Source organism: Manacus candei, unplaced genomic scaffold, assembly GCF_025592945.1.
Source record: "Manacus candei isolate 608988 ecotype Guabito, Panama unplaced genomic scaffold, ASM2559294v1 h1tg000177l, whole genome shotgun sequence".
Classification (NCBI taxonomy): Eukaryota; Metazoa; Chordata; class Aves; order Passeriformes; family Pipridae; genus Manacus; species Manacus candei.
The window spans coordinates 225,348-251,733 of NW_026138225.1; the positions used below are offsets into that span (position 1 = coordinate 225,348).

A 26,386-nucleotide genomic window follows, 5' to 3' on the forward strand; every position below is an offset into this window, starting at 1 on the left:
AGACCCCTGCAAAAGTTTGGAAACCCCCTCAATGCCTTGGGGACCCCACACAGCCCTGCCTGTCCCCAAGTCCTAAGGATCTGAGACCCTCATCCCCTCCCAGGCTTTGGGACCCCCAAAAATCACTCGCACTCCCCCAGGGCCCCCGGTGTCCCCCAGATCCCCCCCAAAGTGTTGGGACAGCCCAAAATCACTCTCACCTTACCCAAGCGCCCCGGGTATCCCCCAGATGCCTCACAAGGCTTTGGCACCCCCAAAAATCGCTCGCACCCCCCGAGACCCCCTGGTGTCCCCCCAGATCGCCCTCAAGGCCTCGTGGGCCCCTTCCAGATCCCCCCCAAGGCTTGGGGACCCCCTAAAATCACTCAAACCCCCCCAAGCCCCCCAAGCCCCCCCAGCGCTCCGGGACTCTGGGGGACCCGCCCCAAGCCCCGCCCATCGTCCACTGGTCACGCCTTTTGACCACGCCAAATCTTGACAACGCCCCCTTGTCGTGGCCACGCCCCCTGTTTGCCCCGCCCAGGTGTACCTTTCCCTCAGGCCACGCCCTCAAACTTTTGGGCCCGCCCCCTGGTTCTTGACCACGCCCCATCCCCTGGGAGCCTTTTGGCCACGCCCCTCATCTGACGGGCCTATCTCGCCCGTTGGCTCCGCCCGTAAAGGGGCGTGTCCGGCGCGCGCGGGATTTGGACGGCACGCGCGGGAAGGGCCGCGATTGATCGGGATCGGGATCCGGAAAACGGGACCCAAAACCCCCCGGATACCCCCGGACTGAGACCCCCGGGCACAGGTGGGACACGAAGGGGCTCTGCAGCCCCTGAATCCCCCAATCTGGGAACCCCCCAACCTGGGAACCCCCAATTCCGGGAGCGGGGAACAGGGGCTGAGACACCACACCCCCCCCCCGGATACACAAAACTGAGACCCCTGGGCACAGGTGGGACACGGGGGGGGCTCTGCACCCCCTGAATACCCCAATCTGGGAACCCCCAGCTCCAGGAATGGCCGGAAAGGGGAATAGGGGCTGAGACAACCCCCCCCCCAGATACCCAAAACTGAGACCCCCGAGCACAGGCGGGACACGGAGGGGGCTCTGCACCCCCCGAAATACCCCAATCTGGGACCCCCTCCCAAACTGGGAACCCCCAATTCCGGGAACGGGAGCGGGAACAGGGGCTGGGACACCCCGGATACCCAAAACTGAGACCCCGTGCATGGGTGGGACACGGGGGGGGTCTGCCTTGGAACCCACCCCTCCCCAATTCCCCAAACTGGGACCTCCCCAACCTGGACCCCCCCCGGTGTCCTTTCTGTCCCTTGACGTCCCCCTTGTCCTGTAGGATCGGGATCCCAGCCATGGACACCTTCCTGTCTCCAGCCAGCTCATCCCGCAGGGAGAGACCAGGTGAGATCCCAAAATATTCCCAGAGGACCCCAGGGACCCCAAAGGCCACTTGGGAAGACAAAGGTCGTGATTCCAAACACGGCATATCATGGAATGCTTTGGGTGGCAGGGACACCTCCTGCTGTCCCAGGTGGCTCCAACCCGTCCTTGGACACTGCCAGGGATCCAGGGGCAGCCACAGCTTCTCTGGGAATTCCAGCCCAGCCCCTCCCCACCCTCCCAGCCAGGAATCCCTTCCCCATCTCCCATCTCTCCCTACCCTCTGGCACTGGGAAGCCATTCCCTGTGTCCTGTCCCTCCAGGCCTTGTCCCCAGTCCCTCTCCAGCTCTCCTGGAGCCCCTTTAGGCTCTGGAATGTGCTCCAAGCTTTCCCGGGATCCTTCTCTCCTCCAGGTGTCCTCATGGATCCAGTGTGGGAAGGGAATTTTAAGTCCCATCCAGTCCCACCCCTGCCATGGGCAGGGACACCTCCCACTAGCCCAGGTTGCTCCAAACCCCGTCCAACCTTGGACAATTCCAGGGATGGGGAATCCACAGTTTCCCTGTGCTCTGGGATGTCCCTGTGGCCATTTGGGATCAGTTTTCCCACCCATGTCCCATCCCAGCTCCTTGTGCATCCCGGGATTCCTCACTGTGGGATAAGGACCAGAAGCTCTGGATCTGTTTTGCCTTTGGGATCGAACCAGCCGAGGGTGGATCAGGGGATGGAATCGGGGGGAATACTGGGGAAAGGGGGGATTGGAAGGAGCTTCCATGGAAATCCCAACTTGTTTGGAAGTTGTTTGTGATCAGAGCATCCGAGTGGGAATCATGGAATGCTTTGGGCTGGAAAAGAGCTTTTTAAGGCCATTGAGTCCAACCATTCCCGAGCCACATTCCCGCTGCCAAGGCCACCACTGAGCCACGTCCCCAGGTGCCACATCCTCAGGGATTTTAAATCCCTCTGAGAATGGCAACTCCACCACTGGACAGTCCTTTCCATGCAGGAATTATTCCCAACATCCCCTGGCACTGCCCTGGCACAGCTCGAGGCCGTTCCCTATTGACCTGCCCCTCATCCCCCGGGAGCAGAGCCCACCTGGGCTCGTGTCCAGCTGGAAGAGCTCCAGAACTTCCCTGGGATCCCTGGGATTCCCTTTTCCTTGCAGATGCAGGGCCTGTATCCGTCACTATCCCGGCCTCTCCATTCATGCAGAAGTTGGGATACGGCACCGGAGTCAACGTGTACCTGATGAAAAGGTGCGTGGGGGGAGCTCAGGGGGGACAGGGAACAGGGATTGGGCAGCTTTTATTCCCCAAAAATCCCCTGGGGATGGAAAACGGCCTCTGAGAGGGAAAGCGGTGCCGTCACCGCCCTCTGGGTGCCGCCGGATTCCCTTCCCACGGATCCGGACCCAGGGAGGGATGTGGGGATTGTGCCGGGCTTGTCCAGGCTGGGGAGGAGCCCTTTGTTTTGGGATCAGCCTTTCCGGGGATTCAGGGCTTTCCTGGCGCCTCAGGGCAAGCTGCATCCCTCCTGGAACTCCAGATGGGAATCTATACAAATTCCCTCTCCCTGAGAATTCCAGGGAGAAGCAGAGCATTCCCGTGCCCACCTGGGGCACATTCCAGTTCTTTTGGCACTTCTCCTTAGTTCGCAGCGGTTCCTCGGGAGTCCAGAAGGCTCCAGGGCCGGCAGGGCGGCCTCAGCCCCAACCACGATCCAGCGGTCCCTGAGGGGATCGGGGCTGCCTGAGAGTCACTGCGTGCCCCGAGAACCGTCCCCTCACAGCCGAGAGACACAGCCCGCCCTCACAACCGTCCCCTCGCCCCTCACACACACAGCCCGCCCTCACAACCGTCCCCTCACCCCTCACACACACAGCCCGCCCTCACAACCGTCCCCTCGCCCCTCACACACACAGCCCGCCCTCACAACCGTCCCCTCACCCCTCACACACACAGCCCGCCCTCACAACCGTCCCCTCACCCCTCACACACACAGCCCGCCCTCACAACCGTCCCCTCGCCCCTTATACACACAGCCCGCCCTCACAACCGTCCCCTCACCCCTCAGAGACACAGCCCGCCCTCACAACCCTCCCCTCACAGCTCCATCCACAGCCAGCCCTCAGTCCAGCCCCTCAGCTCCAGCCCCTCAGCACTCTACCAGTCCCCTCTCAAGCTCAGGCCCTGGGGCAGTTCAGCACTCTCGGGCTCTATTGTTGGGATTAGACCTTCAGCAGCTTTACTGAAGCTGCAATCCCGTGTGCTCCTTCTGGACTGGGGCAATGCCAGACACAAACACCCCTGGGAGTGCAATGGATGGAGAGCAGCCCTGGGGAGAAGGGCCTGGGGGTGCTGGAGGGGGAGAGGCTGGACGTGCTCCGGCCGTGTGCTCTGGCCCCAGAACCCCCCTGTGCCCTGGGCTGATCCCACGGGGATGGTGGGCAGCAGGGCTGGGGGGATCTGCCCCTCTGCCCCCTCAGCTGAGACCCCCCTGCAGAGCTGCCTCCAGCCCTGGGCAACAGCAGCACAAGGACGTGGAGCTGCTGCAGAGAGTCCAGAGGAGGTCGTGGAGATGCTGCCAGGGCTGGAGCCCCTCTGCTCTGGAGCCAGGCTGGGAGAGCTGGGGGGGCTCCCATGGGGAAGGGAAGGATCCAGGGAGACCTTGGAGCCCCTTCCAGAGCCTAAAGGGGCTCCAGGAGAGCTGGAGAGGGACTGGGGACAAGGGCAGAAAGGACCGGACACAGGGAATGGCTTCCCAGTGCCAGAGGGCAGGGAGAGATGGGATATTGGGAAGGCCGGGAGAGTGGGGAGGTCCTGGCACAGGTTGCCCAGTTCTGGGATTCGATGATCAGGGGTAAGAGGCAGAGATCAGGTGGTTTCCAGTCAGGAGCCCCAGGTACTGCCCAGCTCCTGCTGCCTTTCATGGAATCACAGGATCACTAGGGTTGGAAAAGACCTCCCAGATCATCGAGTTCACTTCCCACTGAACAACCCCAAACCAGGCAGCAGTTTCGTTTCCCCACTCTGCTGCAGACAAACACCTGATTAACAGGAATGCAGCGACCGCGCCCCACGGTCCCACCACCCAGCTCCTGCTGTCTTTCATGGAATTACAGGATCATTAAGGTTGGAAATGATCTCTGATAGCCACCTCTCACCCAACGACTTTTGCACCCAAACAGGGAGCAGCTCCCCAGTTTCACTTTGACACTCTGCTGCTGTAAAATGCCTGATTAATGGGAATGCAGCGGCCGCACCCCAGGGTCCCTATAAAAGGGAAAACAGCACCCAGGGAAGAGCCGGGGCTGGGTCAGCAGAGGGGCTGTGCTGGGCTTCTCTCACCTCGGGAGCTCCGGAGGGAGACGGTAGGACCTTGGGGCTGAGCTGCGGGGCTGGGAGCCGGGATCAGCACGGAGCGGGGGCTTGTTTGTCTTCTGCTTCCCATCCCGGGGGGTTCTCATGGCTGGGGAGATGCCAGGGAAGGAGCCCCTTCCCTTTGCAGCCCGTGCCCGGCCACAGGCGGGGCCGATCCTGCCCGGCCCGGGCACCCCCAGCCCCAGGCGGGGTCCGGGGGCTGCGCTCCCCGAAGGCAGGACCGGGGGTGCTGGGGCCCTCCTGGGGCCGCGGGTGCTGCCTGTGCCCCGCGCCGCTCCTCAGGGAGCAGGGCAGCGCCGGGGGCATGAGGGGCACTCCTGGCCCCTCCTGCTCCGGCCCCAGCCCGGGGGGGACACTTGGTCCTTTTCCTCCCGGGATTCCCCTCCCTTCCACTGGAAACTTCACCGCCCGCAGCGCTCTGGTCCCTGTTGCAGCCCCTCAAAGGCACAGGCGCTTCCAGAGCCCATTTCCCTGGGGAAGGGAGGGAAGTTGGGAGGGGACAGAGCTGGCACAAGTGCCCTGAGGGGACTATATCCAGCAGTGGCCGTGAGACAGCAGGTGCCTTCCCGAGCAGCCGCCGCACAACCCAAGGCTCTGCTGCCGAGGGAGCGGCTGCACATCTGCCCCTGAGAGGAATCAGGGGCTGAAGTCCCTCCTTTGCTCTGCCAGCACGCCCAGTTTTCCTCTGCTTCCTCAACTCCCCTGATCTTGCCCCAGCCTTTTTCTTCCCTCTGCTTTTCCCCTCCTCTGCCCATCCCACTGGTGGGAGTGCAGGAGCTGCTGGAGGCTCTCCTGGAGCCCCTTTAGGCTCTGGAAGGGGCTCCAAGGTCTCCCTGGATCCTTCCCTTCCCCAGCTGAGCACCCCCAGCTCTCCCAGCCTGGCTCCAGAGCAGAGGGGCTCCAGCCCTGGCAGCATCTCTGGGGCCTCCTCTGGACTCTCTGCAGCAGCTCCACGTCCTTGTGCTGCTGTTGCCCAGGGCTGGAGGCAGCTCTGCAGGGGGGTCTCAGCTGAGGGGGCAGAGGGGCAGATCCCCCCTGCCCTGCTGCCCACCATCCCTGTGGGATCAGCCCAGGCCACGGGGGGTTTCTGGGCCAGGTCGTGTCCCAGCCTCTCACCCAGCAGCCCCTCAGGCCCTTCTCCCCAGGGCTGCTCTCCATCCAGTCCACTCCCAGCCTGTCTTTGTGCCTGGCATTGCCCCGACAGAGGGGCAGCACCTGCCCTTGGCGTTGTTGACCTTCAGGGGGTTGGCACTGTCCCACCTCTCCAGCATGTCCAGGTTCCTTTTGCAGAGGAACACGGATTTAGGGCCCAGGTGAAAGCCTGCTCTGCTCCCCACCCCACAAAGGCCCTGGGGACTCTTTGCTGACGGGGTAATCCCCACTGCAGGAGAAGGGTTGGCCTCCACTGCTCCCTGCAATCAATCCTCCACATTGCTGGGTTGCCATCTCCTCACTCTCAGCTCTTCTCCTTTAGGATCTGGGGCCTTTCCTTCCCACTGCTCTTCCTCCGGAATTCTCCAGGGGGTTCCCATCTTCTCCACCCGCCGCCGTGTCCCCCAGGCCTGGGCTGTGACGGTGCTGTGTCCCCTGAGCTGGGCACCTTGGCTGCCCGTGTCCTCTGGGCACTCAAGGCTGGGACCAAGAGGAGCATCTGCTCTCAGGTGGGTGAGGTGACTCAGAGCCCATGGCCAGGGCACAGGTTGCCTCAGTCTGCACTGGCCTGAGAGGGAAAGCTGACACTCAAGGCTCTGCAAGGCTCCAGGAGCCCAGTGCCAACCCCTGGGAGCCAGCCCTGGCTTGGGGAGGGTCTGGTGTCCCTGCTGGGATGGAAGCTGAAGGCAGGGGAAGGCTTTGTGCATGGAATCAACCTCTCCAGGATCCAGCTGAATTGAGACAGAGACACTTCTCAGGTTTGTGGGACGGTGTAGAAAACCCCAGAGGGGTAAAGGCAGGAGTCCAGGGAGAGCACCAGCTCCATTAGGGTGAGAATCAGGGAATCACAGAAGGGCCGGAGTGGGAAGGGACCCACAAGGATCCTGGGAGAGATGGAAAGCTTTACTGAAATCCAGAAAGGTCCCATCAGCTGGCTTCCCTTGATCCACTACGTGGGTTATTGGGGAGGATATAAAAGGATATTTAGTTTGATGAGCAGCACATTCCCCTCAGGACCCCGTGCTGGCTGTGACCGGTGACTGCCTTGTCCTTCAGGGGTTTTTTAATAACTCCCAGAACAACCTTCTCCACAATTTTAGCAGGCACTGAAAGGACACTGCCCAGCCTGTAATTCCCAGGGTCATCCTTCCTGCCCATCTTGAAAACTGGGACAATGTTCCCCAGCTCCCAGCGCTGCCTCTGTGTGCTGGGAGCACCAGCTGGAGCAGCCGGCGAGCGGGAGAGCCCTGTGCTGGGAAGAGGGTGCAGGATGCAGGCAGGGGAGTGGGACGGGCACAGGGGCTGTGCCGGTGCTCCAGGGATCCAGTAATGCCCTCGGCTCTCTGCACTTACGGATTCAGGAGTCCTGTTGGGAGGACCTGGGCGATGCTGAAGGCAGCACCTTCTCCATGGCAGGTTGTGTGGCCAAGTCCGTGTCTGTGTGTGTGTTGTCTCTGGGATACACACTCAGCTTCAGGGCTGATCCCACAGCAGGCACATCCATTGTCCGGGAAGGAGACCCTGGGCCTTGTGGCATCCCAGCCTGGGCTCCAGCAGCCAGGTGGGAGCACCCCCAGGGCCGGAGCTGCTGCAGAGCCTCTTAGAGGAGCCTGGGGCCTCTCACAACAAACCTTAGGGAACGTTTCCTTTCTTCCCCCACAGCCATGGCTTCGCAGGATGACACCCCAGAGGGGCATGGAGAGGCACAGCTCCTGGCAGAGGCACTTCAGAAGGAAGGACTGGAGGCTGGATACTGGCTCCCCAAACTCTCCCAGACCCTGGGAGTCCAGTGCACACAAGCCCTGCAACACCTGCAATATGAAGACTACCTTACGTTGGAGTGCCAAGTGCGGCACCCCTGGGAGAAAAGGGCGCTCCAGAAACTCCTGAAAATAAGAGATGACAAAGCAACTTCTGAGGAGCAAGAAAAGCAGCACTTGGAGGAGAGAAAGCAGACACAAGGAGTGGCCAAGCAAGTCCTGAACGAGCTGAACGAAATGCTCGACAGCCTCAGCCACAGCCAGGATGCTATAAGGCAGATAACAGAGGCTCTGTGTCAAGCCATGGAGATTCCCAAGGAGTTCTGGCCAGCACCAAAGAAGCCCTTGGCAGTTGTGCTGGAGAGCATCCAGAAGCAGCTGGAGCAGCAGGAGTCATCAGTGGGCAAGAGGGAGAACATCCCCGACACGGAAGTGCTGAGGTGGGCATCGGCGGGACTGGCCCTGCAGGGCATCTACAGAACCAGCAGGGCTGAAGATGTGCTGGCAAAGCGAGAGCAGCTCCTCAGGGTTCCTGAGGGATTCCAGCTCGCCAGTCCAGAGCAAGGGTCGCTGTTTGAGAGCAAAGAGTTCTCCTCCAGTGCAGCAGAATCCACTTTCACCAGGTCCATGGAGCAGCTGGGCTTCAGCATCAGCGTTTCTGCCAAAGCCGGGTTCAGGGGAGTTACATTGGAAGCTGGTGCAGATCACAGCAGCTCCTCACAGGCACAGGGCACCCACCAGTCCCACTCTGAGCAGAGCTACTTTTGCACCACCAAGTACCAGTACATCCCTCTGGCCTCTTGCTACTTCCAAAGGCATCAGCTTCTCCTCTCGGATCCGGCCCTGCGGGAGCTGCAACACATGGAGTGGCTTTTGAGCCTCACTCGGGAAGAAGACCAGCCCAACCTGCTGGAGAGCTTCTTCAGAAGGTTTGGGTCCCACGTCAGTCAGGGTCCCCTCCACTTTGGGGGGATATTCTGGTGGAAGGCGTCTACAGGAGGATTCAGAGCTGAGCAGAGGGAGGAGATGAAGCGACAAACATCTGAAGCCCTGAACACCTTTATCGGGGCCAGTTTCAGTGGCTTCGGGGCCAGTGCAGGAGGGGCCACAGATGTTTCCCGGTCCAGCTCACAGGCTTCTGTCCAGGGCAGAGCTGGAGAGAGCTCCCACACAGAGATTCGGTGTCACGTGTTCACCACAGGGGGCCCATCGGAGACTGATTCTCTCTCTCAGTGGGAAAAGGGGCTTATATCCAATAACTCAACGTGGTGCGTTATCGACCGCGGCTTCCAGCTGATCCCGGTGTGGGATGTCATCCTGTGCAATCACAGCAGGGATTTTCAGTCCGTCCATGGAATGAGCTGCGCCCTCAGGGCTGCGTACAAAGCGCTGACGAATCAGAGCGCCGGCACCGCTTTTGGAGAGGAACTGGCCAGTGCAGTGGAAGAGGCCAGAGAGTTCATGGAGATTGTGAAGACCTGGGAGGGGGCGGTGGATGAAAGGAAACTGCTCACACTGATGGATCTGAAACAGGATCTGAGTGCAAAAACCAAGGACCCCAGAGTCTGGATCAACATGTGCCTGTCGGACAAAGCCCTGCAGGACTTCCTGGTGAAAACCGTGAGGAGTTACCAGGAGTCACCTCCAGAAAACTCCACCTCTATCAAGGCAATCTTGAGGAACCTCCTGGATCCTCATATCTATTCTGTCAAGGACTTCTCTGAGTCTTCCTTCATTATGCAATGGATCTTCCAGACTGACCACAGGCTTCCCAAAACTCCCAATGTCTCTGAACTTGAAGAGCTCCTGCAGACACTGCAGCAAACGATGGAGCACATCCATGCTGTCACCTACGCACCAGGAACCTCTGCTTCTGCCGTCCAGGAAGCAAAGAGAGAAGGCACCCTGACCACAGGCCTCGCAATTCATTCCTTCCTGCGGTCTCTCCAGGAAAGGGCTCAGAAGGACATGGAACTCTTGGTGCTCTTAATTGCGACCAGCACAGGGTACCAGGTGGGAAGCAGCACTTTTCATCACCTCCTTGGCCATGCAGAAATTCAGTACCTGGCCCAGGCAATGGCAGCGGCACACGAGCAGTACGTGACTCTGAAGGAGCAAGATGCTGCCAGAGCTGAGGCCTCCCTTCTGCTGATGGCTCTGACCGTGACACCCCAAAGCAAAGAGCTGTCCCCAGAGCAGAAGAGGGAGCGGTTGCGTTTCATGGAAGGTCACATGGAAGGCTTGTGGTCCACAGGGACAAAGAATCTTCTCCAGAAGCACAGGGAGTGCCCAGACTGGGAGATGCTGGAACGTGACTTGAATTCCTTCATCGGTGGGAGCTTGGAGGAAACAGGGGATGATGTGAGGATGCAGAACATACTCAAAGACATGGAAGACACTTTCCAAACAACTGAGCCTTCCAGTCCCTCCAAATCCGAATCAGGTGCCAGTGAATCCAAAGCCAATGAAGCCACTGCAAACCAAGAGTTCCTCCAGTTGCTCAAGCGCCTTGGACTAGAAAGTCACTATCCAAGAAAAATGGGCACAGGACATTTCCACAGCATCTGCAAGACATCTCTGCACGACAGCCAGCCCAGCAAGGACCAGGAACTGCCATTTCTCTTCCTGCAGAAGCTCTTAACCGTGGACTATCGGGTGAGGTACCTGACTTGTGGGGATGGGAGCAACCCAGGACCTGCCCTCGTGCCAGAAACCACAGAGCAAGAGCACGAACCCTCAGACTCCTTTGAAAACTTTCTCCATCGTTTGAAGGAAGCAGCCCCTCGACCTGCACCCAGGGACAGCCACGTGCACCCCATGGACCTCCAGATGGCAATTTTCCACTGTGCTGATGACTTCATGAGACAGTCCATTGCAACCAAGCTGGCCTTCTGCCAACTGGCGCTGCCCCTGCTGGTGCCCAAGCCGGGCACTGCCCAGATCGAGTTCCCGCTCTGGGCCCTCAGTCAAATCAAAAGGAGCTGGAAAGAGGCCGAGAAGTCGGGACAGCAGCCCAGGATGAGCAGTCACAATAGCAAACACATGCATCAGGCAGAGACGCCCATCGTGTCCTTCATCCGCATTGGCACCTCTGCCTCCTCTTCCAAGTCTCAGCTCCTCAATGCTCTGCTCAGCAAACAAAGACACGACACTTTTTTCCACCGCCATTGCCGAGGCAGCACCAGAGAGCGTTTGCTGATGGCAGGTGTTGTGGAGATCGCCTGGTACTGTCCCCGGGGAAGCCCCGATGACACCTTTGAGTGCTGTGTGGCTTTCTGTAACCTGCATGGAGACGCCAGGGACCACGGAGCACAGCTGCACTTCTTACAGGAGATCTCTGCTCTCAACGTGGCTCTTGTCTCCGACTCGGAGCACATGGACGATAGAGGGACAAAGCTTCTGTGTGACCTGTGGCAGTCACAAAGGCCTCTGGTTTGTCTTCTCACTGATAAAGAGAAGGTTGCAGCTGGACAATCCAGCAAAACCATAAGATTAGGGATCAAGAACAGAAACGAAGCAGAAATGTTGGATGAGCTCACCAAATTAATCAGGACTCTCCTGGAAGGGTCCAACCCTCGTTTCAGCCTGGACGCCTGCCTGGACAAAGCTCGCCAGCACGGCTTCTTAGTGGATGAAGATCGACCCGAGTGTGTGGCAGCCAAAGCAAAGGCAAAGGAGCTGGTGACCCTTCTGAAGGAAGAGAAGCTGTCTGAGATCAAATCCCAGTTCCTGCCTCTTCAAGGAAAACTGTGGCACCAGTGGTGCCAAAAGGACAAAGAACTCGCTCGCTTGCAGGAGAAGGGCAACAGGAGCATCGAGCACCATCGGAGCCAAATTGAATCCGAGAAGGCAGCAATTAGAAGAAAGCAACTAGAGCGAGCCTTGCCCCTCAATCAGCTGATGAAACCATTCCTTGGCTTTCTCCAGTCACAGCCAGCAGATACCAAGAAATACTTCCTGCAGTGGATGAAGGTCTTTATGGACGACCTGTCCTCTGGTCGCCTTGAGGAACTGAGGAGAGACTATCACAAGTTATGGTCTGAGATCCTGGAAAAAAAGAAAAGCAAGGAAAAAAACATCCCGAATCCTGAGTTACTGAGTAGGTTGGAGGCCCTCTCTGATGAAATTAACGATTCATCCGTTGGCCTGGAGCATCTGATGAGAGAGGTAGGGCAGATCTATGAAGCTCTGCACTTAAGGAACTCAAAGAATGAAAATGTTGTCAAACTGCCCCAAATGGCAGCAGAGCTGATGGTTTTGGGGTATCCTGTGGAGCTGATGGATGGGGATGCTTCTTACCTGCCCCTGCGCTGGGTGGGAGCAATCTTTGACAGCCTAATTGAGAGGCTGGGGGACAAACGAGTGTTTGTTCTCTCCGTGCTTGGCCTGCAGAGCACAGGGAAGTCAACCCTGCTGAATGCCATGTTTGGGCTGCAGTTCAACGTCAGCGCGGGGAGATGCACCCGGGGAGCGTTTATGCAGCTGCTGCCACTGGACGAGCAGCTGCAAGAGGACGTGGGCTTTGATTACATGCTGGTTGTTGACACAGAGGGCCTTCGTGCCATAGAGATGGCCAATAAACAGTCCCTGAACCATGACAACGAGCTGGCCACCTTTGTCATCGGCATCGGCAACATGACCCTGATCAACGTCTTTGGGGAAAATCCCTCAGAAATGCAGGATGTCCTTCAGATCGCTGTGCAGGCTCTTCTGAGGATGAAGAAAGTAAATCTTTCCCCCAGCTGCCTCTTTGTCCACCAAAACGTGGGAGAAGTTACTGCCAAGGAGCAGAACATGGAAGGACAAAGACGTCTTCAGGAAAAGCTGGATGAAATGACCGTGGCAGCTGCCCAGCAGGAATGCTGTGACGTCTCCTCCTTCAGCGACGTCATCCGCTTTGACGTGAACACCCACATTCACTACTTTGCTCACCTGTGGGAAGGAAACCCCCCAATGGCACCACCCAACCCCACCTACAGCCACAACGTCCAGCAACTGAAGCGCAAAGTTCTCCAGGCTGCCAAGGAGTCCCAGGGCAGCATTTTGACGCTCTCCAGCCTGAAAGTCCGTATTGGTGACCTCTGGAATGCTTTGCTGAACGAGAACTTTGTTTTCAGCTTCAAGAATTCACTGGAGATTGCTGTCTACAGGAAACTGGAAACTGCCTTTAGTCAGTGGACCTGGAGGCTCAGGAGTCACATCTTAGACGTACAAATGAGACTCGACAACAGAATTCGGAACGGGGACTTGCAGCAAGTCACCAGAGAACACCTGGAAGGGCTCGTGCAAGAGACAAGTGATGCCATCATGACAGACATGGAAAAGTATTTCAGGGAAGATAAAAACTCTGAGATGCTGGTCCAGTGGAAAGGCAGGACAGAGTGGAAGCTGAAAGAACTAAAAGAGAATCTTCTTCTTGAAACTCGGAAGAAATGTCAGAATCTCATTGAACTGCAGAAGACCCAGAGTAAAGTGGACGCAAGAAAGTCAGAATATGAAGACGAGCTCCTGAGAAGGAGCAGGGAGTTGGCTCTGACTCTGAAAGGCAAGAGCCTCAGTCAGAGAAAACTGAGAGACAAGTTTACTTCTCTCTGGAACAAGTGGATTACTGAAGTCTCCCGTGCTGCTCCCCCACCGGAACGGGTGGATATCGATGTGGAAATAGAAGATGTCCTTCTGGAGCATTTTAAGGAGCCTGGTTTTCATGAACGGATCAGGTCATTTCCCAAACACGGAGGATTTTCCTTGGACTTGAAGAAACATGTCACAAAGAAAAAGGGTTGGAAAACATACCTCCCGTGGAATGTTTCCAATGCTGATGTGAACTTGCAGGACATCACAGACAACATCATAGATCGTGTGTGGGCAAACATTGATAAGAAGGAACAGGAGAAACGGGATTACAGTCGAACCTTTATTCATGAAATACTCCATGAAGTACAGGAAGGTGTGAATTCCATCCCCAGCAATGCACCATTTATTGTTAACAAAGATTACATCATAGATTTATCTCTGTACCTGTGCAGAACGGCAGCAGAAAGGTTTAAAGCCATGCACGAAGCGTTCCAGAAGGCAAATGACCCAGTCACCTACCTGAACAGCAAGAGAAAAGATTTCTTCACATGTTTCCAGATGTCCTGCCAAGGAGCCACTTCTGTCACAGCTTTTGCTGGTTTCCTTTGTGACAAGCTTGCCCCAGCTCTTCGCCGGGCCGTCTACGAGAGGACGGCTAAAGCCATTGCTGGGGACATGCAGGGGAAAGTCCCAGATTTCCAGGGCAACAGAGCCAGTCTGGATGTTTGTATCCTGAGATTCCTGGCACAAGAAGAAAACTTCCAGTATTTCAAACAGTACCTTAAACACCCAGAACAGTTTTTTCAGTGGTACATTGAGAGACGTGTTGAGAGTTACTGTTTAGGTGAGAGCCGGAGGCTGGAGAACTTTTTAGATTCCTCCCTTGATGTTCTCTATGGAAACATCCTGTCAGCTGTTGCTTCATCAACCCAAAGGGTCAAAGACAGAAAAGACCAAAAGGACAAAATCTCTCTCTGGCTGGATGAATTTTGCAGGGAACTGACAGAGCTGATCAACTTGCCCAGAAGTGACCTGAAGGGCCTCGAGCATCAGGAGATCACAGACATCGAGTTCCTGAGCAAAGCCATGGCAGAAGCACTGCCTGCCATGGAGAACAAACTCAGGGGAAAATTTGCTGTTGCTGATCTGAGCTGGTTTGAAAGGAAGCCTCACACCATCCTGGCAGAGCAATTTTGGGGGTGCTGGGAGCAGTGTCCCTTTTGTGGGGCTGTCTGCACAAACACCATGCAGGGACATGATGGAGACCATCAGGTTCTCTTCCATCGACCACAAGCTTTGATGGGACGCAGGTGGCACAAAACAGATCACCTGGTCATTGATATTTGTTCCAGCCTCGTTGCAAGTAACTGTAGATTCCAAGTTGCTGAAGACAGATGGATCCCCTACAAGAGATACCGGGATGCAGGACCTCCTTTCTCCAATTGGAACATTCTTCCTGATCCATCCATGCAAGCCTACTGGAAATGGTTTGTGTCTCATTTCAGGACAGAGATAGAAACCTGGCACGGTAAGAAATTTCTAGGCAGAGGAGAAATCCCTGAGGCCTGGCAGAGAATTACCAAGGAGGAAGCACTTGCTGAGCTGGACAAGCCTTAGGCCACGCCGATGGAAGGAAGATGAAAGATGAAGGAAGAACCTCCATGGCTTTGCAGTTTAGCAGAACAGAGTACAAGGCTGTCCACAAAATGCTGTTTCAATGCTTATGTTCTCAAGCCCCATGAAGACAATGGGATCCAACTGCTCACAAACTGGGGGAAATAAGGCGCGTTACTCCGGCCGTCGCTCAGAAACTCCCTCGCTTCCTGATCAGCCAGAATCCTCTTCCCTTCCTGCCGTAAACATTTCCCTCTGCTTTGTCCTTGAGCAAAAGTATAAAACCCTCCCTGGGCTGCTCAGTCCCATGGCCAAGATGGAGCCCAAGTGCCCTGGTGTCCTAGTTAGAACAATTGGGACCAATTCATCACTGGATAGGTATAGCCCAAAAGTGTGTATTCTATGGCCCTCCATGCCATTTCCCAGAAACTGTTGTCAAAGGGGAGGGGCTGCCTGTGGGGGGATGTTCCTGTCCTCATACCCTTTTATGGAATTCCCCGCTCTGAGCATCCTCATACCCTTTTATGGAATTCCTCACTCTGAGGGAAGGATTGACCATTCCTTTTATGGAATTCCCCGTTCTGAGGGAAGGATTGACCATTCCTTTTACGGAATTCCCCGCTCTGAGGGAAGGATTGACAGTTCCTGCCTGAACTGGAGAATATATAAACCTGGAGTTTCAGAACTTTTCTACTACTCGTGGGATCCAGAGGAGAGGAAGACTGCAGCTCATCGCTCTCAACCAGACTGAGACCACCACCCTCAACTGGACTGCAATCACCACTTTTGACCAGACTGCAACAGCTCTCCCAACAGCAGGTTTTTCCCCTCTCCCTTTACTTTGGACTCAAGGGGGGGCCCGAGGAACACCACTTTTTGTTCATGCCCCAGGGTGCTGGGTTATACATTTGGGTTTTGTGGGTTAAGACCAATTGTTTGTTTGTATGATTGTACTTACTGTATTATTTTACTAAATGGTTATTCTGACTTATAATCTCTCCTTTGAGTTGAGTTCATTTCCCCTGCTGGTTAAATCTTAAACCAGCACACAGGGGAAGAGCAAAGGCAGCACGAGAAAGCCCCAGTTGAATGAGCTGCTCTGAGGAAATAAGGGGCAGTGAGCAAAGCCCAGCTTTCCTGCAGCACTCAAATCCCAGCCCAAAGGGGGAACACTGTGGCACTGGGAAGATCATGGGGCCCTCCAGTACCTGTCAGCCGAGGGACAATCCAGGTGTTCTGCTGCAGAGCCAACAACCACGTCGAACCCCCTCCTCAGGTGCCAAGCCACAAACCCCCCCCCCCATTAGGTACAGCAAGAGAACTTTACACCAACCAGAAACAAAAGGTGATTACGACTGAAGCCACTCCAGCTCCACCTAAACACAAAGAATTCTTATAAAAGTAAGTTGGGGAGAGGGGGAAAATTGAGGAAGACTCCCCCGAACCTGCTGGGATCAGCTGAGGGGTTGAACCTTCCTCCCCACCCAGGGACGCCTGTGGGGTGAGAAATACACTCTGGGCAGGTTCAACGCTGCTTTAAGGAGCAGAGCTTTGGTCGGGCTCCCCCCAGAGGATATTGGCAGATTGCTTCGTGTTCCACCTTGGCCTTGCTTCCCAGAGTCGAGACTGCTTTCAAACACAGTTTTGCAGCCAGACGCTGCCACCAACGCCCACAAACCTTATTAACCTGTCCCAGGCGGTGCTAATAAAGAGTGTGATTCCAGGAACTGGGAGAGGAGTCCTTTCAGTCGCCAGCAGCAGGTCCCACCTTGGCAGGGGCAGGGCCAGCTGAGGCAGTGCTTTAACTCCCTGCGTGTGCCCAGGGCCGCCGAACCATTTGTTTGTTTGTTTTTCCCTCCAAGAAAGCAGCGGTTTTCCACAGAAAAATTACATACCCCGTATTTTGCAGACATAACACGGTTCTGCTTTTGCCCTGGTGGTGTCTCCCGCTAATTCCAAACACTGGAGCCGCACCCTCCGTGTCTCCTGTTAATCCCAAGCGCTGGAGCCACACGCTCCGTGTCCCAGCAGCCGCTGTTCTGGAGCAGAGCGCAGTCCGGCCCAGCCCAGCCCCGCTGCCCGCACAGTCCGGGGCCGCTACCTGCCGGGGCTTCCCCACAGTCCCTGTGGCCCGGCCCGGCCTCCACCGGACGCTTCCCCCAGGCCCAGCCTGGTTCCCTCGAGCTCCCACCTGTCCCGGGCCACGGTCACGTGGTCACGGGGGTTCCTGGAGGGGTCCTGAGGGGTCCCGGCGGCCCTAGGGCCAGCGGGGCTGCCTCGGCCCTGGCCACGCTGCCCAACGATCCCCCTGAGGGGATTGGGGCCACCTGAGAGTCACAGCGTGCTCCGAGAACCGTCCCCTCACAACTGAGAGACACAGCCCGCCCTCACAACCGTCCCCTCACCCCTCACACACACAGCCCGCCCTCACAACCGTCCCCTCACCCCTCACACACACAGCCCGCCCTCACAACCCTCCCCTCACAGCTCCATCCACAGCCAGCCCTCAGTCCAGCCCCTCAGCTCCTGCCCCTCAGCACTCTACCAGTCCCCTCTCAAGCTCAGGCCCTGGGGCAGTTCAGCACTCTCGGGCTCTATTGCTGGGATTAGACCTTCAGCCGCTTTACTGAAGCTGCAATCCCGTGTGCTCCTTCTGGACTGGGGCAATGCCAGACACAAACACCCCCTGGGAGTGCAATGGATGGAGAGCAGCCCTGGGGAGAAGGACCTGGGGGTGCTGGAGGGGGAGAGGCTGGACGTGCTCCGGCCGTGTGCTCTGGCCCCAGAAGCCCCCGTGCCCTGGGCTGATCCCACAGGGATGGTGGGCAGCAGGGCTGGGGGGGATCTGCCCTGTAGGAGGCCTGCCCAGGGATGCAGGGGATGCACTGAGGGAAGAGAAGCCCAAGGGGCATGTGCCAAAATAGACAACCCCATTGGTCACAAGGTCACGTGGTTTTTAGGGATAAGAGGGAGCACCGAGTTTGAATAAAGTTCTTTGATTGCCATCTCATCAGACAGCTGAGTCCATTTGTTTATCATATAAAGTCCCCCTCGCAACATGTGGTGTCCGAACTCGGGGCTTAGAACCTACATTAGGCCAGAGTAGAACACTCTGAATCAGGGGAATATTGGTAAATTCCGGGTATCGTATCAGTTTTATGATACAGGAATTTTTCACCAAAAAAAACCTAGACATCTTTACGTTGTTGTCTCAGCCGGTACTGAGAGACGCAGATAGTACAGAGAGCTCAAAAAATTAGGGAGAAGTGCACAGGAACAGAGAAGAAGAAAAAGAAGAAAAGAAGAAGAGAAACAGAACGGTGGGCAGCAAAAAGCGGAGCCGGGGACCACGCAGGCAGAAGTGGGCAGCGAAGCAGCGAAGCTGAGTGAGTACCAGCACTTCAACTCCCAGCCCCACCGCAGCATCTGGACCTCAGCACTGCACCAAAAACAACCCAGTCGCCCACAGCCGCTGGAGAAGCAGGAGCAGAGACCCAGACAGCACCGGTCGCCGACAGAGACGCCGAAAAGAAAAGAAAGCCGTGAAAACAGCCGATCCAGAAACCAAAAGTAAAACTCAGCAGCCAAACAAAGGACCCTTGCCCACGCGTATCCACAGCAACCAGACTAAGGTAAAAAACATGGGAAGCTTGATATTGCAAGACATTGAAACATTAACTCTACTGCTAAGATCTTACCACATCCAAACTACAAAAGCAGAATTACCAGTATTAGTAAGGTTTATTAGGTCTGTATCCCCCACGCTGCCACTAACAGAAGTGTTACATATAGACGTACGGGAAGGACTGGGACACATTCTAAACCAAAGGACCGAGGCAGGTTATCACCGAGCCGATAACATAATTCCAGCTTACACAGTGATAATGTCTGTACTACACAGAGCCCACGAGTGGATGGTACAACCACCCCCCGCCCACACTGCTAGCCACAGCCCAGCTCCTAGGCGTAGGAATGCAAACACACGGGGTTTACCAGGAGGGGGGGGACTGTTTGTGAGTTAAGTTACAGATCGGGAGCCGATGGCCATAGGAACACAGGTTGCCGGGAGGGAACAGAGCCTATAATGCGAGATCCCGACCCATGGGATCAGTGCACAGGGCTCCGTTGCAGCGATGAGGGGGGTAACCCAGTCTATTTGCCACCTCTCCCTACAGATGACCAGCAACTACGTGTATGGACCTGGGCGCAGCCATATTTCGTGCCAAAGGGACTGGAAGCCAATCCATCTCTTCCAGCCTCAGTGCTGCCCCGCTCCAGCCGCCGGCACGAGGGGGGGAGGTCCCTTCCCCTGTGCCGCGCCCACCACCCACCACCACCCCCCCACAGGGAACCGGGTTTACTGGGGCCACGGGGGGGGGAGGCATGGGGAGATGAGGAGGAGGGACAAGGGATGGTTCCACCGGGAGGGAGCAAGGGAGCAAACGAGGGAAGGTCAGTTGACAAGTGGGAGCAATGTCGGGATGAGGCATTTCGAATGGGAGGCTTGCAGGATATCCATGCGTGCCCAGTCGATTTTAGCCAACGTCAGCCCCCTCAATTCCAGCCTCTGCCATATGAGGTGACAAAGGAATTGAGGCAATTGGTAAGAGATGCTGGCGTATCCTTAACCAATACTTTCACCTATTTGGAGACATTGAGTTCCATCTATTTTTTCACCCCACATGACTGGAAGAACCTAATGAAATTAGTTCTTAATAACACCCAATATACAGTCTGGTTAACTGACTATCGGGAGAATTGTGCTACGTATGCAGCTAACACCCAAGCAGGCATAACAACAAACCAATTAACCGGGGAGGGGAATTACAACACAGCAGATGCCCAATCAACCTATCCCCAGGAGGTGTACAAAGTAATAGCCAAACAGGCGCTGAAAGCCATGAGAAAACTCCCCACTACAGACCAAGATAGCAACCCGTCACCCACAAAAGTGTTACAAGGTTCTACTGAACCACGTTCACGACCCCTAGATCGACTGCAATCTACTTTAAACAAGCAAGTTGAGTACGATGAAGCCAGAGAGACACTTTATAAGCAACTGGCTTTTGAGAAGGCGAACCCAAGCTGTAAAAGAGCTCTGCAGGCCCTTCCTAAAAGGGAGAACTGCAGCATTGCTGAGCTGGTTCGACCCTGCCAAGGAGTTGGCTCTGTGGAGCACCAGTCTGCCTCCTTAGTTGCAGCCCTAAGCGCCCAGCTAGGAGTGCAGGAAGGGGTCAGACATAGAGCGAGTTGCGTTAGATGTGGTGACCCTGACCACCTTCAAGGGGATTGCCCTTGGAGACCCTTAGCAGCAACATCCCACAAGTACCTAAGCAACGGGGAATGGGCCGAGTGGTACCAAGGGTGCCATGGGCGGGGCAGGGGCCATGCCGTGAGCACCGCACTGCTTACCGCCGTGCTGCTCGCCATCCTCCTCCTCTCTGCCACCCGCTTTCGTGAGCAGGAGAGGAAGCAGCTTGAGGCAAGTCATAATGTGCCAACAACCAGTCCCGAGAATACCCCTGTATTCTGCGCCCCCAAGAAGAGTGAGAGGTGGAGAATGCTGCAGGACTTAGAGCAGTAAACGCAGCCATAGAGCTCATGGAAGCATTACAGCCTGAACTTCCCTCACCTGCTATGCTTCCAGCAAAGTGGCCGCTACTAATAATTGAATTAAACAACTACCTTTTTACCATTTTCCTACACCCTGAGGATGTACCAAGGCTTGCTTTTTCCATCCCTGCCTTGAACCATGCACAGCCCGTGCAAATCTATTGCTGGGTTGTCCTTCCTCAGGGGATGCAAAATAGCCCAACGAGATATCAAACAGCCATCATACAACATTATATAGATGACATACTAATAACCATGGCCACAGAAAGTGAACTGCCATTTGTTGTTACTGCTCTAATCAAAGCCATCCAAGATGCAGGGTTGCAGGTTGCTCCAGAGAAAATCCAGCGATCACAACCCTGGACATACCTTGGATGGAAAATCACACAGCAAGAAATTTCTCCACAACCACCACAGCTCGAGATAAAGAACAATTTAACTTTACGTGAGTTGTAAAAACTTATGGGAGCCATCAATTGGTTAAGGCCTATTTTAGGCATAACCACAGAGGAGCTACACCCTCTATTTGAGCTGCTAAAGGGGGACTCTGATCTAATGTCTAGCAGGTCTCTGACAGCAGAGGCAAAGCAGGCGTTAGACATTTGTGCCAAGGCAATAGAGGGCAGACAAGGCAGAAAGAGTAATCCTGAACTGCAAATCTGCCTTGCCCTTGTTCCCAGCAGGTACCAGCCATTTGCAGTTTTGTTTCAGTGGGATCAGATTGAAAAAGACCCACTGCAGATTCTAGAGTGGCTGTTTCTGCCCCACACACCACCTAAAACTGTGTGGACTGCTAACGAAATGTTTGCCAAGCTTGTCATTAAAGGCAGAGGACGACTACAGGAATTGGATAGGAGAGATCTTGCCACCATCTACCTCCCAGCTACAAAGGACAACCTCGACTGGATGCTAGCTGAGGACGCAGGATTCCAGGTTGCCTTGGCAGGCTTTGATGGTGACATTTCAATTCATCTCCCTAAACACAGATTGTGGGCAGAAATCGGTAGTTTACCTTTAAAAGCCACTACCAGATGCAAACATGAACCAGTGTGAGGCCTCACGGTCTTCACAGATGCATCTGGAAGGACACAAAAAGCTGCAGTGACTTCGGTAAACCCTGACACAGGACAGTGGGAACGAGAGGTACAGACCATGAACCAGGGTTCTGTGCAGGTTCTGGAACTGGTTGCCATTCATATTGCCTTGGGGAAATTTTCCGAACAACCTATTAATATTGTTACCGATTCCTGTTATGCTGCAGGGTTAGGGTCCCATCTCAAAAGTTCATTTCTTCGAGATGTTGTTTACTCTCATCTGTTGTTTGAAATGCGTTCTGTTTTGTTGTCAATCACCAAAAGTTTGATTTTTACATAATGCACACAAGGTCACACACTGACATGCCAGGGCCAATAGCGGATGGAAACCGAGAGGCTGACAAAGCAACCATGTTTAACACCATACCCAGAGTCTTAGAGCAAGCAAAATTGTCTCATTCATTTTTCCACCAGAACGCACGTTCTCTGAAAAGACAATTTCAAATAACACTCAATCAAGCTCGAGACATAATTATGTCATGCCCAGACTGTCAGAAAATCACACCCATGCCGTCTCAGGAAGGCGTTAACCCCAGAGGATTAATGGCAAATGAGATTTGGCAAACGGATATCACACACATCCCTGAATTTGGCACATTAAAATATGTACACGTAACCGTAGATACCCATTCCCAATACATAACCCCCACAGCACACACTGGGGAAAAGGCCAAGGATGTAATAAGACACCGGTTCAGTTGTTTTGCCACCCTTGGTATCCCAAAACAGATTAAGACCAACAATAAACCAGCATTCATATCAAAGAGATAAGAACCTTCCTATCAAATTAGGAAAGTTCTCACACCACAGGTATTCCACACTCACCCATCGGACAGGCAATTGTAGAAAGGGCACATCACACTGAAAGACATGTTAACAAACAAAAAAGGAGGGAATCAGTCTGTAGCCCGCAAGAGCGTCTGTGGAAAGCCACGCATGTTATAAATGTTTACAATTGTGATAGTGCTGAAAGAAGCAGGCACGAAAGGCAGCACAGGCCTCAGGCTTTTGCCTCTCCCAAACAACCAGTCATGATAAGAGAGATGATTTCAGGACAGTGGATGGGACCAGTGGACCTCGTGACTTGGGGAAGAGGCTATGCCTGTGTGGCTACAGGAAAAGAGCTGAAATGAATTCCTTCCAGGTGTGTTAGACCCTGCCTAGGTACAAAACCACAGCAGCAAGAACCAGAGTAATGCAGAAGTTATAAAACAGTTGTGTTTTAGTAATAATGTTTAAGTTTCAGGTTTACAACTGAGGATGACCAGTGTGGCAAAAAGCAGTCTATACAAAACCCATGAGTGTGTGTATGATGTATGGATTGATGGCCGTCAATGAATGCGTGAGTGAATGAATAAGAGAGTTGTTTGACTGGCCTTAAAAACCAAACACCCCACAAAATAACACTACCTCTGCCACATGGTCAATTTAAAAGAATTTAGTTTGCTAAGCTTAGCCTGTTTTTGAAATAAAGTTGAACTCCCCAGTTATTTAAACCCTCAGATTGATAAAGGTTATGTGTCTATGCACGGTTGGGCTAAGGCCCCTAGGTTAATAAAGTTATTCTTCCAAGTTGCACTACCCTTTAGAAATATAAGAAGGTTTTAAAAGGTTTACAGTAGATGTATAAGAAGCCAAAGCAAGTAATGTGCTGGGTCATTCCATGCTTTGGTAGTTGTAATGTACTGTTCTGATTGTTTGCAATGTTGTTTTTGCACTGTTTTCGTGACCTTCTTAAATAATTGAGAAGGAGGTGATGTAGGAGGCAAGTACAGGGATGCAGGGGACGCAGTGAGGGCAGGGAAGCCCAAGAGGCATGCGTCAAAATAGACAACCCCATTGGTCACAAGGTCAGTTTTAAGGGATAAGAGGGAGCGCCGAGTTTGAATAAAGCTCTTTGACTGCTATCTCATCGGAGAGCTGAGTCCACTTCTTTGTCATATAAAGACCACTACACAACACTGTCCCTCTGCCCCCTCAGCTGAGACCCCCCTGCAGAGCTGCCTCCAGCCCTGGGCAACAGCAGCACAAGGACGTGGAGCTGCTGCAGAGAGTCCAGAGGAGGCCCCAGAGATGCTGCCAGGGCTGGAGCCCCTCTGCTCTGGAGCCAGGCTGGGAGAGCTGGGGGGGGCTCCCATGGGGAAGAGAAGGATCCAGGGAGACCTTGGAGCCCCTTCCAGAGCCTAAAGGGGCTCCAGGAGAGCTGGAGAGGGACTGGGGACAAGGGCAGAAAGGACCGGACACAGGGAATGGCTTCCCACTGCCAGAGGGCAGGGAGAGATGGGAGATTGGGAAGGCCGGGAGAGTGGGGAGGTCCTGGCACAGGTTGCCCAGTTCTGGGATTCGATGATCAGGGGTAAGAGGCAGAGATCAGGTGGTTTCCAGTCAGGAGCCCCAGGTATTACCCAGGTACTGCTGTCTTTCACGGAATCACCGGATTATTAAGGTTGGAAAAGACCTCCAAGATTATCGAGTCCACCTTCCACTGAACAACTTTTCACCTCAAACCAGGCAGCAGTTTCGTTTCCCCACTCTGCTGCAGAAAAACGCCTGATTTACAGGAAATCAGCAGCTGCCGCCCCCCCGGCGCGGCTGAAAGGGGAAGCAGCAGCGCCCGCAGTATCGGGGCTGGGTCAGCAGAGGGGCTGCGCTGGGCTTCTCTCACCTCGGGAGCTCCGCGCACGGACGGAGACGGTAGGACCTTGGGGCTGAGCTGCGGGGGTGGGAGCCGGGATCAGCACGGAGCGGGGGCTTGTTTGTCTTCTGCTTCCCATCCCGGGGTGTTCCCCTGGCTGGGGAGATGGCAGGGAAGGAGCCCCTTCCCTTTGCAGCCCGTGCCCGGCCGCAGGCGGGGCCGATCCTGCCCGGCCCGGGCACCCCCAGCCCCAGGGAGCAGGGCAGCGCCGGGGGCATGAGGGGCACTCTTGGCCCCTCCTGCTCCGGCCCCAGCCCGGGGGGGACACTTGGTCCTTTTCCTCCCGGGATTCCCCTCCCTTCCACTGGAAACTTCACCGCCCGCAGCGCTCTGGTCCCTGCTGCAGCCCCTCAAAGGCACAGGCGCTTCCAGAGCCCATTTCCCTGGGGAAGGGAGGGAAGTTGGGAGAGGGCAGAGCTGGTACAAGTGGCCTGAGGGGACAACCTGCTTAAATGTTGCAGAAAGAACTTCAGATTCGAATATTCCCTTGAGCACAATTAACACTCACACAGGTTATCTGTTGATAGCAAAATTGATTTGATTAATTGCTAAGAGATGCAAAGAGAGAGAGGAAAAATTAGGAAAAGTTGGAAAATGCTAAGATTACTTCTCAAAGCAGAGAAAAGATACCACCAAATACTACCTTTCTGCCGAGCTGTTTTTTGGGGCGGGGAAGCAGTTTTCTGCCTTTTTTTTCTCTGTCTCTGCCGCTTTTGGATGTTATCTCTTTAGCTGCGGGGGGGGGGGGGCTGTGGTGTGGTGTGGTGGTTGGAGGGGGTGTGTGGGGTGGATGTGTGTGTGGCTTGGCAGCTTTAGTTCTCTGCAATGCAGCCAGGAAGAGCGGTTTCGCTGCTCACACGGAGCTGTGTCCCAGGCTGTGTCACACAGAGCTGTGTCCCAGGCTGGGCAGAGTCCTGGTCCAGCTGCACCTTTTGGCCCTCAGAAATGTGGTCAGGGTAGGAGGATAAGATCTAACTCACGCATGTGGCACGGTGGGTGTCAGTCCTCTCCAGGCCGGCAGGGTTCCAGTCTCTGGTGACAGGCAGGCAGCAGACGGTGGCAGAAGAAAAGTGAGGGGGAGCTGGGGAGAGACTCTCAGCTGGGGGAACTGGTTCTCTCTCTCCCTTTGCTCTCTCCCTGATTTTCCTAAGTAGCCCCATTCAGATGTTCAAAGATATTTTTGGCAGGAAGTTTTGACAGGCAGAAACAATGGCAAAACCTTATTTTTGGCATTTCTGTGTTACCTGTGTGCTACAGCCTGAGGGGACAATATCCAGCAGGTGCCTTCCCGAGCAGCCACCCCACACCTCGAGGCTCTGCTGCCCAGGGAGCGGCTGCACATCTTCCCCCGAGGGGAATCAGGGGCTGAAGTCCCTCCTTTGCTCTGCCAGCACACCCAGTTTTCCTCTGCTTCCTCAACTCCCCTGATCTTGCCCCAGCCTTTTTCTTCCCTCTGCTTTTCCCCTCCTCCGCCCCATCCCACTGGTGGGAGTGCAGGAGCTCCTGGAGGCTCTCCTGGAGCCCCTTTAGGCTCTGGAAGGGGCTCCAAGGTCTCCCTGGATCCTTCCCTTCCCCATGGGAGCACCCCCAGCTCTCCCAGCCTGGCTCCAGAGCAGAGGGGCTCCAGCCCTGGCAGCATCTCTGGGGCCTCCTCTGGACTCTCTGCAGCAGCTCCACGTCCTTGTGCTGCTGTTGCCCAGGGCTGGAGGCAGCTCTGCAGGGGGGTCTCAGCTGAGGGGGCAGAGGGGCAGATCCCCCCTGCCCTGCTGCCCACCATCCCTGTGGGATCAGCCCAGGCCACGGGGGCTTTCTGGGCCGGGTTGTGTCCCAGCCTCTCACCCAGCAGCCCCCCAGGTCCTTCTCCCCAGGGCTGCTCTCCATCCAGTCCACTCCCAGCCTGTCTTTGTGCCTGGGATTGCCCCGACAGAGGGGCAGCACCTGCCCTTGGCGTTGTTGACCTTCAGGGGGTTGGCACTGTCCCACCTCTCCAGCATGTCCAGGTTCCTTTTGCAGGGGAACACGGATTTAGGGCCCAGGTGAAAGCCTGCTCTGCTCCCCACCCCACAAAGGCCCTGGGGACTCTTTGCTGACGGGGTAATCCCCACTGCAGGAGAAG

General features: G+C 55.3%; 2 protein-coding genes across 2 annotated transcripts; one reads left to right on the plus strand and one right to left on the minus strand.

Annotated features, from left to right (window-relative positions):
- The first annotated feature begins 588 nt into the window (after positions 1-588).
- Positions 589-15,916, plus strand: LOC127463848 (interferon-induced very large GTPase 1-like). The gene is made up of 5 exons (XM_051773763.1): positions 589-790; positions 1,341-1,405; positions 2,554-2,644; positions 6,243-6,429; positions 7,583-15,916. Exon 5 carries the CDS (start codon positions 7,585-7,587, stop codon positions 14,869-14,871), a length of 7,287 nt encoding a protein of 2,428 aa, XP_051629723.1. The 5' UTR covers positions 589-790; positions 1,341-1,405; positions 2,554-2,644; positions 6,243-6,429; positions 7,583-7,584; the 3' UTR covers positions 14,872-15,916.
- On the minus strand, positions 4,765-26,328 carry LOC127463864 (translation initiation factor IF-2-like). The gene is made up of 2 exons (XM_051773827.1): positions 26,209-26,328; positions 4,765-5,983 (listed from the first exon to the last, which is right to left on the minus strand). Exon 2 carries the CDS (start codon positions 5,820-5,822, stop codon positions 4,851-4,853), a length of 972 nt encoding a protein of 323 aa, XP_051629787.1. The 5' UTR covers positions 5,823-5,983; positions 26,209-26,328; the 3' UTR covers positions 4,765-4,850.
- Between the last annotated feature and the right edge of the window lie 58 nt (positions 26,329-26,386).